The sequence below is a fragment of the Brassica napus genome, chromosome A5, assembly GCF_020379485.1.
Source record: "Brassica napus cultivar Da-Ae chromosome A5, Da-Ae, whole genome shotgun sequence".
Lineage (NCBI taxonomy): Eukaryota > Viridiplantae > Streptophyta > Magnoliopsida > Brassicales > Brassicaceae > Brassica > Brassica napus.
Window position 1 is genome coordinate 23,368,827 of NC_063438.1, and position 12,725 is coordinate 23,381,551.

A 12,725-nucleotide genomic window follows, 5' to 3' on the forward strand; every position below is an offset into this window, starting at 1 on the left:
ACCGAAAGAAATATGCTTCTATAACTCCTAAACTCCACTAGCCTCTGTCAAACCAATCCCCCATCATCTTCTCATATTTTCCTCTTACCCTCCTTTTCAGTGAAGATATTCTGTTTCTAATAAGCTTATCAAGCTTTGCGATCAGACAAGTAACTGGCTGCGATGCCTCACCAACTCTTCTCACATTCCTCTCATATATTGTTTTGATTTGTATGAGTTAAGCTTGTTTAAAAGTTACGTTGAAAACCATCACTATATTATGAAGGATGTGAATCTTGGTCCGTGAGACCGTGACGAAGACGATATCAAACTAGAACGTAAGAACAGAAAGATACAAAACAAAAGGAATGTTTTGTTTCATATAAGTATAGAAGATTTTGTGATTAAACAAACAACTTTCAACAATCTTACAAAAATTCAAAGAGATTACCTTCATCAAAGATTTTAACCTTTATAATATAACAATGTCCACCAGATGTAACTTTGTTTTCTTGTTTATAAATTACAGAACCAGACAATTTGTTTACCATTAAATTAAATTTGATAATGATTTTTTTCCTAAACCGGAGAAAACCGAAGCAAAAAACAAGAACGAGATCCGGACCACCACCATAAACGACACCGTATAACACCTTAGGTTATGACTAACGACGACACGTTGTCGTTCTGGTTCGGTCACACTCGATTGAGAAGCGGTCGCGACAGTTGCAAAGCAGGTAAGATAGCTTCTCTCGGTTCTTCCATGTTCCTATTTTAAATTTTCTGAAAAATTCCGGTGAAAGTCGTTAACTTTCCTCTCTGACTTCTTCCCTTTCCCCGTTCTCGATATCGTATAGATCAGAAGCTCGAAACTTTTTGTTGTGAATCTGAAGAAATCAATCTCTGCTTGATCTAGAGATGGCCGCTGCTTTGTCGAGCAAGTTTCTTAAAGGAATCACAAGCCTTCAGACTCTTCGTTCTACCAGATTGGTTAGTTTTTTATATATCTAATTGGGTTTCTTTTTTCATCTCTTTGAGTAAATGCCTTTTGGGTTATGATTCTAACTGTTAGACCATCTCCAATGCTACACTATAATTTTCTCTATATTTCACTCTAAAATAAAGTAACTCTATTATAGAATTGGATTTGCTCCAATGATATACAGTATTCTTGTCTTTTTACTCTATATTTGGAGTAAAAAAATAAGATTACTACCTGATTAGGTAAACACTACGTGAGCTGTTTGTATCTTTTGCCTGTTCGAATCTTTAATTTACAACGATATTTAACGGTTTTATTACATGGTTTCTTTGTGCAGGCATCTGCATCTGTCTACCAACATGGGATGATGAGATACTCCTCCACAGTGCCCAGCGATTCAGACACGCATGATGATTTCAAGCCTGCACAGAAAGTCCCTTCTGGTTCTACAGACTCGCTAAAGGATATCGTTGAGAATGTAAGCTTGGAGCTTTTTTGGATTTGATGTTTTGTTTTTGAAATTTGCATCTGGTTAGAGTTGTTTTGCTGATGGTGTTTAGCTTTTTGGATTGTTATAGGATGTGAAGGAGAATCCTGTTATGATCTACATGAAAGGAGTTCCGGAAGCTCCTCAGTGTGGGTTTAGCTCACTAGCTGTAAGAGTTCTGCAACAGTATAGTAAGTTTTGTACATGACATTTTTGAAGCCTTACTTTTTCGTTTGAAGCTCTGAGATCTAACGTTATGTGATTTCTGGTGTAACGTTCAGATGTTCCTATTGGTGCTAGAAACATTCTTGAAGATCAAGAATTGAAAAATGCTGTCAAATCCTTCAGGTCAGATTATGCTTCATATAGAGAGCTGTGTAGTCTCATTCTCAATGGTGTCTTATAATTACCTTCTTGTTCTGTCATGTGTTCCGTAATGCTTTATGTATCTAGCAAGATGTATGGGAAATTTATTTGATCTACATAGGCTTGGATCTGATTCGTGAAACTTTCTTCTGTGCAGCCATTGGCCTACGTTTCCACAGATCTTCATCAAGGGAGAGTTTATTGGAGGCTCAGACATCATCCTTAACATGCACAAGGTTAATGAGCATACTCTTTTTAAGTGTCTTATTTTATTTTCCATTGTCTTGGCTTATGATCTCAAGTCCTTTTGTACAATTCCAGGAAGGTGAACTTGAGGAAAAGCTTAAAGACGTCTCTGGAAACCAAAAGTCTCAATAAACTTTTAGAGGTTTTGAGTTGATTCGATTTGATTTGAATGAAATTATTATGTTTTTGTTTTTGGCAATAATGTCACAAGAAACTCAAAATCTTTTGAATCTTGGTATGAACAAACGTTTATTTCATTATTTATAACCAAAAATCCAAGAGCACAAGTGCAAAAGTAAAATACAAAACAGTTTGAAACAGAAAATGCCGTATACCCCCAAGAAACCCATCCATTACATATACTATGTTCTAACACCATGTATAAAAATATAGATATAGAGATGCTTTTGGAGCTTAACGCCATCCCTCAAGACCAAGCCTTGAAGCGAGCCACTGAACGACCTCATCCATTTCCTTAGGAACTGTGTAGTGACCAAGCCTACACAATCACAATAAACCTTAGAATCTCAGACCAAAACAGTAGCAACTTGGTATAGATGTTATAACACGTACCCTTCATATGGTTTGAAAACAACTTGTCGGAATCCAGACATAGCAAGTGAATGCGCAGATTTTTCTCCAAATCTGTAAGGAACTACATCATCCGCTGCAACCAAATAACATATCCAGAGTAAACAAAAATCAGATTCTATCTTGAAACAGTAAAATCCAACTTTATATTACAGAATGATGTGTGCATACAAGTTCCATGAGCAAGTATAACTGGTACTGATGCAGCACGTCTTGCAGCCTCATTAGAACTTTCTATTTTGCTCCTTAAGCTCCTGCATTGTTATATGTAACGTTTTAAATATTTAGTCAATGTATAAACTAGTGACATGAAGTGGTTGTAGAGAATAAAATAAATACCTCCAACCAGGAAGCCAACCACTAAGTCCTACAGTAGCTCGTAGGTTTATAGTATAAGGATGTCCGGTTCCATAACGTCCAAGAGCATAGCACGTTGTGGAGTAGAGAGCTATTGCTGCACCCATGCTGAAACCTCCTATCCCAACTTTGACTGAAACAAACAAACAACATTATCAAGTTAAGCTAGAGACTGTGATGTTGAAACTCTTTGCTTCTCTTACCATCTGTTGGTTCAGTTGACAAGAGGTTAGCAATATGTGCAGCTGAAGCATCTAAGCCTTCTATATCATCTTGAAGATCCTCAGAAATTTCTCCTACGTCAAACCCTGAGAAGCAAAAGAGTTTGGTTTCTATAGTTTAGCTATCTCTTTCGAAGACTGTTTTTTGAAGTTTAGAGAAGTTGAATGATCTTACATGCAGTGCAAGGGAATCCGCCAAGAAGTGAAACAGGACGCGAAGGAGCAGTTGGACAAATCCATTTTATCTGTGCATAGCATATAATCTTTTTTATCAGAAACCATTCAATGAGAGTTAAGTAATACATGAAAGTACTTCCAAATGTGTTTGTTTTCATGGATCCCTTACGTTTGGAAGAGGCAGACTCTCCAAGAGCTGAGACGAGCTGCAGAGAGAACATAGACACAGTTAGATTCTGTTACAAGTCATTTTGAGCATTTGTTTAGGCATACTGACTTGCCTCAAGATTCAAGAAGTGGAGATTTTTGATCATAAGTACAAGGCAAGTGAGAGATTATTATATTACCTTGAGCCATTGTCTCCAAGACCGTGCAACCAAACAATAGTAGCTTGGTGTTTTCCTTTAGGCCTCACAACATAAGTCCTTCCAAACTCATATCCTCTTCCACTTCTACTGCCTACAAATATTTTGCCAGAAACATATTGAAGAAGAGTAATCTCAAAAACAGAGTTATGACTAGCATACAGTAACAACGCATTAAATATTACATAATATAGAGTAAAAAAAAGAAGTAGAAACTGACCAGAACCCATGCTTTGATGAGAATAGCTCATTGTTGTTCAATGGACTGTTTTGTTTTTCACTACGATTTTTTTGGTGGAGAGTTTTCAAATGTCATAAACACACACGATGATGGAAAATATAAGAGAAGGTTAGGGAGGGGGATGCTTATTTATAGAGAAGTTTTGAGGTGATGTTGAGAGGAGAGGAGAAGGAATAAAAAGGAAAGGAGATGTGAATCAGAATCATTCACTATGGGAGGTTAAATGTGTGCACCAGCTACACAAAAGCTACTACTAAGGGCATCTCCAACCCATGACACCATTTTAGTGTCAAAATTACACTATTTTAGTGTAGTTTTAGCACTAAATGTTTTTGTGTCTCCAACCACAACACCAAATGTTACACTAAAAAGGAATATTCTTCATTATTTTATTATTAATCAAATTCTTTTATTTTTAATAATTTTGATAAATATTAATAGTTTTATGACTAAAATATATTAACTAATATTAAAATTGTAACTAAAATAATAATTATATTTAAGTGTATTTACATTATATAATAACATTATTATTAATACATACTGTTATATTAATTAATTAAACACACAAGCAAAAGTTAAATTATAACATACTAGATCTAAATATTATAATATTCCAACTACAAATGTTTGAATTAAACTTTGTTATGTATTTAAAATTTAATTTTATATTTGTTTTATACACCCTAATATTTATAACAATTAAAATATAACAAAACAATGGTGATATAACTTAAAAAAATTCATTCAATTATAAACTAATCATACAAATCAAATATAATTAAACAATACATAAATAAACAGTTTTAACAAAAAAAAAACAAAAAAAAAACTTTTGCCGTCTGCTACAGTGTTGCACCAAATATGGTGTGTCACTGTAGCAAAAAGGAAAATGACACTAAAATGCAGTTTGATATACCGTTGGGTTGGAGAGAGGAAACATCAAATCAATGCACTATTTTGCTGTTTTACCGTGTGGTTGGACTTGGCCTAAGAGAAGGCCAGAGAAACCATACATGCAAAATTTCTTTCTTTTTTATATATATTTAAAACTAAGAAATAAATATTTTTGGGAACAGAAGGAATCAAAATCAAAACCAGAGCAGAGGTAGCTGCAAAAAGAGAGAATCAATGCTTTTGTGGACAGTGGAGGGAAAATAAACTCTACCGCGTAAAAGAATATTAATTCTATATACATATAACATAAGTATATTACTAGAAACATGAGGTTATAATCCAAAACTGAAAAAGAAAAGAAGAATGAGCCAAAAAAAAAAGGTTAAAAGAAAAATCTTCTTGTTCAATCATTTGTTTAATGAAAAAAATGAAAGTGAGAAGATTGATGGATACGCATTAACCAGAAAGCTGAAACTTTCTCAGATAAAAAGGATTAAAATTACACAGTGGACAAGGAGATTACATTTAAGGTTTTTATAGGGTTCTTGGATTTGTAAAATCTGAAAGCACTGAGTGTAATGATGATGCGTAGGAAACATCAGTGACCAACCTGGACTTCATGTGCGGGAAGCGATAAAATCAAAAAAGCCTTTGATCTTTTCTCATCTCCTTCAACGCTTCTTTTCATTACTCTCTTTTGTTTGACACTGTAGAGTTATCCTGGCCACTATTTTCATTTTTCACCCACAGTCATTTTTCTTAATATATAGATAAAAGATTGTATTAACAACAGTTTATTATATCTAAATGCATATTATAACCTAAACATTTACATTATATTTGGCCAGCTCTTCTAATATAGTAGTGTTTTGTATAAGTTTTGTCTCATTGCGTCTTTTTCTAGGGTCCTTTTGTTGTTAACAAGTTTTTTCAGTAACATGCATCTCAGATCGCATGCGGGTTTGAATATTGGATGGTAACACGCCAACGATAATAACATTACATTGATTTTGTTAAGAGTTTTATCTTTTGTTAAAACTTATAAAATATTCTTAAAAGTTTCTTCTATCCATCTCTATAGTTATGCATTAATGCAGTTGTTTTCTTAGACATTGACATTTTCTGGTGTTTAGTACGTTTGGTCCACTTGAATTATCAAGATCCTCATATTTCTTGACTTTAAAAGAGTGCTAGTGTTCTGAACAGTGGAAATTTTTATGGGTTCGAAAATTATTAAAATTTGTATTTTACACACGTGTAATTGTATATTAGGTGAGGTTAATTAGTATTTATCTACGTTATATTAATAAAATAAATTAGAAAAGAAAAACAACTTTAGTGGGAGTGTGACCTACATGATGATAAAATCGCAATGGGTCTGACCGTCTGAGACTCTAAGCAATTCACTTATACTATATTTGAAGCAATGTAGCCGATCATATTCTAAAGGGCAATTGTCAATAATAGCACCTTTTGAAGTTTATGTCTCAAAAATAGCACTAGAAGGAGAAAGTCACAAAAATGACATTCATTAAAGGGTAAAATATCTATAATACCCTTGGTTTAAAATTAAATAAACAAACTAAAATAAATAAAAAAAATAAAAATAAAAATAAAAAAAATAAAAATAAAAAAAATAAAACTTTTTTTTTATATAGTTTCAGATTATATGTTTTCAGATTCGAAATTTTTATAATTTTTCTTTTAAAAAAAAATTTCAATTTTTTTTATTTTTTTTCAGATTTTATTTTTATAATTTAAAAATACTTTTTGAAACTGTTTTTAAAATTTTTATTTTTTATTTTATTATTTATTATTTATAAAATTTTAAACCCTAATTCCAAAACCCCACCCCTTAACTCTAAACCCTAAGGTTTGGATTAATTAACCCTAGGGGTATAAATGTACATTACCTCTTTAATGAAACCTATTTTTGTGACTTTGAGCCTTGAGTGCTACTTTGGGAACAAAAACTTGGTTTAGTGCTATTTTAGTCTTTTTCTCTATTCCTAAATACGGTTTTATATATTGAAACGAAACCGCCCACTAACAATTTAACACGTTACATTAAAAAGCATGGAGCCAGAAAAAGATCATGCTAAATTTCAAAACCAAAAAAGTTCACTGGAAATGGGCATGGTCAGATGGATATTGGATACGTCACATAGCATACGCGTAATAATTGACTTTTGTCTCGTTTTCCATCTCTACCACAAAGATCTCCATAGATTTCATGGTATGATTACTATATATCTTTCGTAAAGAAAATACCAACTGTTACCACTTAAACTTTTTTTTTTGATCAACGTTACCTCTTAACTATTTGACTAGTTAAAGTTAACTGGTAATAGAAATTGAATGATTTATTACCGAGTATCAGATATGGTATTTCAATGGCTGAGTAATTTTATTGTGATATTTAAGGTGCATGCAAGTATTTTATTTGAAAATTAGTTAAACAATAGTAACTTATGTAACAAACATAGAATGGAAATAATGTTTTAGATCTATCCATTAGTTTGAACTTTGAACTGTTACTTGACATATTTCTTTATAATGACGCACCACATTACAAAACTTTTAACAAAGGTCAACAACTTTTGTAAGCAAGCCATATTCTCGCGGTCCTTTTTTTAACTTGTATTTAGCTTTTGGTTAGTCAACTCTTTTAGTGACCCACCGCTTTCATTAAGAAACAACTTCAATTGGTGGTGAATAGTCAACCAATATTAAAAAGTTAATTTAAACATATTTACATTATGATTTTCTTATCAATTGACATAAAACAATACAGTGGATGCTTCCAGCACTACTATGAAGTTCGATCATTTAAAAAAAATATTGTATTCGACAACTTAAAATTCTATTTGGTTTTCATTTGTAACAGCATATTTTCAGACAAAACTTGTATCCCTTTTCCCTTCTCTACATATTATATAATTTGTTTGTACCAATTTAAATATTCCATTTCCAAATAAAGTACAAATATTAATTATTATTATCGAGCACATCGACCAGAAGGAGCATTTATGATGTTATTTATAGTATTCGATCAGTGATAGTATATATGCTATACCTCTGCTACCGTAATTAATTTAAGGGAGTCATTTATACCCCTTTTTTAATTAATAAATACATAAGACAAGACGCGAGATGCCTTGCTAAGTTTCTAGGAGTATAAATGCTCACAAGTTATTGTCATAGCAATTAGCAACTAGCAAGTGAAAGGGTTAGTGAAGGATGAAATGTCCTGCTACTGTATGGATAAGACATTGAATATGTTAATTGTAGGGGATAAAGTATTTAACATAATTAATCATATTGCATTTATCTTTTTGCAGGCAATGTACAAGTTTTATAATACTCTAATTGGGGACAAGCGGCATCTGATATCGTTACGATAGTGTAATTATATCGGCAAATAGTACTAGGCATAACTTTTCAGCACTAGAGATGTTATAAAGTAAAGTAAACGTCCAATAAACGGGTAGTCATGTCTTGTTCTACAATTTTAACACTGTATTATGATATAGAAACTACGTCGATTTATCGACAACACTCCTTTTGTTATATTTATTTTTACATCTGTTTAAAAACAATAATCTATCATGTACAACTCTTAAATCTAGCTATATATCTAGTATCCATAGCAAAACAAATAACAATGGATATAAATATGAAAGGAATATTTATAACACGTTTATATTAGTCAGCAAACAAAATATACGTGCTTAATTTTATTATTTAATTTGTGAAAGGTAAAATTGTCTCATACTTCTCAAGGCATAATATGATTTCTCTACCATAGTAATTTCACGCAAGAAACATATATTTATACACTTTTATAATATGCATGTATGCTAATTTAAAAAATATATATATTTAGATGTTTATACTATGCATGCATGCATGTCTGAGCTCTGAAGACGAGAGGTTCGTAGCGAGGGCAAGCTGTGTCGAACATCAATAGAGATTAGAGAATAACTGTTTATTTGGTGATTTGTCTTAGACTCTTAAGTAGAAACAGAATATTGAACTCCGACGTTCTTTCTTCTTTATAGTTTGTTTCCTTTAAAAAAAAATCAAGACTCTTTTGTATTTTTTGGAATATATTCCTCGCGCATTTTTTTGAAAACATTGTCCTTTTGTCGTTTTTATTTCTATTTTATTGCTAATTAGCTTTTGTTTAGGTTTATGCGTGGTCTTTTCATTGTGAACATATAATGATATGACAATAAAAAGGCATATGGAATGAATAAGAACTGACGCAATTTTCAAATATTAACAATCTGATACTTTCACTTTCGGTAAATCAAGTTCAATTAATTTGGTTTTTAAGTTTTTTTTAGCCATTTGTGAAGATAATTTAAGAAGAAAACGTTAGGAAAGAATCGAAAGATAGCGAGAGAATAAAAGCCGCCTTGATGTTAACCTCCACCGGTCACCGCTCTTGGCCGCCGTGTTTATTTTATAGATATAAAATGAAAAAGTAACACGTAGGTGCATTGTATGAGTAATTAGTGTTAAACCAATTAATCAACAAGGTTGGAAGAAAATCGATGTTTCGATAATATATTGAATTGTATGGCCGTTCACAAGGAATCAAGGACACGATCAAAACGTCCAATATGAAAAGGCATCGAACCACAAAATTAAAAGGGTAAGAGTATATAATAATATGCAAAAGGCAAGACTGATTCTGATTCAAGAATTGGTACAAAAGTAAAACATTTTTAGGCATTTTGACAACTTCCGATACCGAAGTGTTGTTCCAAAAGGATCAAAAACATTTTTAACTGTCTCACCCAGCAGCATATGTTTTTTATTGCAGTAAAAAATAATAAAAAAAAAAAGCAAAACTCGCAGCAAGGGAGAAGCCGGAATCAGTGGTGGTGCTCATCGTCTTCATCACCGTGACCATCGGGAGGTCCACCTGGACCAACCACTTCCAGCTGCATCACATATATTTTAACCGATTCAATATTCAAATTTCAACGAGTTCTTGCTCTTATCATCTTTTTACAGACTCGTCTGAGCTATGACTATTTATTTACCATTTAGAGCAAGCTAATTCGAGTTTTAACTTACCTCAAAGTACTGAGTGCAAACGGGGCATTCAAAAGACTTTCCTTTCTCCAGCCAGAACCACACAACATCGTGTTCATCCTCTGCAGTTGATCAGAGCAAATCGATGGTTAGTAGATGTGTCATACGATGAAAAACATATTGTTACATCAAAATCTTGCAATGAGGCAAATAATTAACGAGAAAACCATCCATTTTATGCCTCTTCTCATCATTTTATGACCACTAAAGAGTGAAGAATGGATAAACTTACCGCCTTCACCACCAGGGCATCCCACAATTCGCTTGTCATAGTAGGACTTTACGATAGCAGGAGCTTCCTGAGAAATCAAAATTTGGTCAGCATATATATGTATCAAACGGTAGACAACCGACAATGAATGCTGCTCAATCGAAAATAAAATGACACAATAAATGAAAAAGATCAAATGTCTCAAATTGTGTTATACAGTCACACATCATGCGCAGTTCATCAATCATATAAGCCTATGATTTTCAGTTATTCCGAGAAATGATTCTTAAACCAAAATCTCCATGATCCATAGACACCAGCCAGATGCTGTATGTGACATACGAAAATTTTCGCCATCATCATGAACATATGCATCATGTGCAGTGGACCATGGTAAACTAACAAACACAGCTTAAAGACTTGTTGAATGGACCATTTAAATCCCATATATGATTCAAATCCAAACTAGTGCCTCACTCATGGAACTAATACTAATTCAATTTGGATGAGATATAAGTAGGCATGGGCATTCGGGGTCCCCATCGGGTTTCGGTTTTAGCCATTCGGGTTTCGGTTTTTCGGGTTTATCAAAATCAACCCCATTCGGGTTATATAAAAGTTCGGTTCGGGACCGGTTCGGGTTCTATCGGGTTCGGGTCGGGGTTAGTAAATCTTCAAAGAACCGGTATAACCCATTGTACTTTCGGGTTCGGGTCCCAATCGGTTCTTCGGTTTAAAAATACATGATTTGTACCTATTTTGTAACTAAAACATAAATGAAATCGGTTCTTCGGATTTTAAAAACATGATTTGTACATATTTTAATAGCCAAAACATAAATAAAATCGATACAAAAATAAGAAAAAACATCAAACATGATCATTCAAAATCAAGCGAAAGATAAACATAATTAGTGATAGAAAAAAACCAGATAAATGAAATCATAAAACAAAAAATAAGTTCTCATGAAATGAGAAACATTATTCAATAAAAACAAAACCAAAATCTAAAAACTTCAGGCATCAACCGCCACATTCCACCACCAACCTTCATGTAACATATAATTATTTTAGAAGTTCAATAATATCTTAAAGTATTTTGGATACATATTAAGAATTAAGATCATATTTGGTAGAAGTTCTTTTTGTGATTTTAAATGTTTCGGGTTCTATCGGATATCCATTTAGGTCCGGGTCCAGTTCGGATAATACCCATAACCCAAAATACCAAAAAAACAGGATCCATTCGGTATTTATTTCGAGTTCGGATCGGTTCGGATTCATTTTTATCGGATCGGGTTCGGTTCGGATTTTCGGGTTCGGTTTATTTGCCCAGCCCTAGATATAAGTCACGGGATGTTTGATGATCACTAAAGTAGACTAACCATTTACCACACTAGACTTAAAGGAAGCATTGTTGGTTTGTTGTTTACGAGCTCTAATATCTTAAAAAGTAGACAGTAAAGAAACCTTAGTTCCAAAAGGACCTTCAGGGAAGTCAATGTCAAGCAGCCTCCTCCCCTGCATTCAAGAAAACAATGAAAAAGTCAAGATTGATCACAGGTGAAGCTGCGGTAAAGCACACACTGTGTGTATATGGTAAAATGCAAAGAGAGAATCACCTCAAGTTCAGCTTCAAGCTCCTCCTTTTCATGTCCGGTTGCAATGGGCATAACATCCTCCACCTTCTTCTTCCCAACGGTCTCCACTGCAAAGTTAATAAAAGTCATTCAATCTCAAATACTAACAAATTAGGTAGACAGAGTCCAATCACAAACTTAAATTCAGTAGCGACATGAGAGTATTAATTTGGTAACGCATTAACAATCTCAGAGACCAATACAGATTTTAAATCTGAATCCACTGCTTAGGCTGAAGAGATCTGGAAAAAGTGTAGCAACGAAATATAACCTGATTCGGAGCTGAAATGGCGAGGGAAAAGGGAATTGGATGCGAGATAGAACCTCAAGGGTCTCACGGCGGTGGTGGCTACGGATCGACGAGGAGAAGCAGCGGCGAAATCGGAGGCTAGGGTTTTGAGACCAGAGGAAACGATTCTTCTCCACATGATGATTTGTTTTGCGTCGTGAATCTCAGGTCACCCCTCCCAACTCCAAATATTATTAGCGACCGAATCTGGAATCTCTAATCTCTTCTCACTGATGCGATGCTTTGGGACGGAAAAAAAAAAAAAAAGTCTCTTCACTCTTTTTTAACTCGTACGTGAGAAATACTACGCACGTGTCAATCGCTTTTACTTGTTCTGTATAAATGGTAATGCTGCCTAGCCAGGGTTCGAACGTTAGAACCTGCATTAGATAAAATCTTGAATGTGTCAGCTTTTGATCTTAAATATATAAACCCTCAACTATTTTTGTAAACTCTCAACTATTTATACATTCATATTTAAACCCTCAAGTATTTTTTTAATGGAACAAATCCTTAAGTAAAATCTGTTACAAAAAGTTAGACTTCCGTCTGTACAAACGTTTATAACCTA

General features: G+C 33.5%; 3 protein-coding genes across 4 annotated transcripts; 1 reads left to right on the forward strand and 2 right to left on the reverse strand.

Annotated features, from left to right (window-relative positions):
• The first annotated feature begins 640 nt into the window (after positions 1–640).
• On the forward strand, positions 641–2,320 carry LOC125609039 (monothiol glutaredoxin-S15, mitochondrial). Of its 2 annotated transcripts, none has more exons than XM_048779811.1 (7): positions 641–734; positions 837–969; positions 1,299–1,439; positions 1,540–1,639; positions 1,730–1,796; positions 1,972–2,050; positions 2,136–2,320. In XM_048779811.1, exons 2-7 carry the CDS (start codon positions 898–900, stop codon positions 2,190–2,192), a joined length of 516 nt encoding a protein of 171 aa, XP_048635768.1. In that variant the 5' UTR covers positions 641–734; positions 837–897; the 3' UTR covers positions 2,193–2,320. The 2 variants fall into 2 exon arrangements, with proteins under 2 accessions (XP_048635768.1, XP_048635767.1); XM_048779810.1 differs by having other exon boundaries at positions 642–716.
• On the reverse strand, positions 2,299–5,002 carry LOC106397127 (acyl-protein thioesterase 2). Its single transcript, XM_013837684.3, has 9 exons — positions 3,992–5,002; positions 3,754–3,865; positions 3,576–3,612; positions 3,405–3,474; positions 3,212–3,316; positions 2,991–3,141; positions 2,823–2,905; positions 2,634–2,727; positions 2,299–2,559 (listed from the first exon to the last, which is right to left on the reverse strand). Exons 1-9 carry the CDS (start codon positions 4,020–4,022, stop codon positions 2,475–2,477), a joined length of 768 nt encoding a protein of 255 aa, XP_013693138.2. The 5' UTR covers positions 4,023–5,002; the 3' UTR covers positions 2,299–2,474.
• A 4,559-nt stretch (positions 5,003–9,561) lies between these two features.
• On the reverse strand, positions 9,562–12,457 carry LOC106406038 (cytochrome c oxidase subunit 5b-1, mitochondrial). The gene is made up of 6 exons (XM_048779813.1): positions 12,137–12,457; positions 11,848–11,933; positions 11,696–11,746; positions 10,248–10,314; positions 9,998–10,077; positions 9,562–9,861 (listed from the first exon to the last, which is right to left on the reverse strand). The coding sequence occupies exons 1-6, from the start codon at positions 12,291–12,293 to the stop codon at positions 9,793–9,795; spliced, it is 510 nt and encodes a 169-aa protein (XP_048635770.1). The 5' UTR covers positions 12,294–12,457; the 3' UTR covers positions 9,562–9,792.
• Between the last annotated feature and the right edge of the window lie 268 nt (positions 12,458–12,725).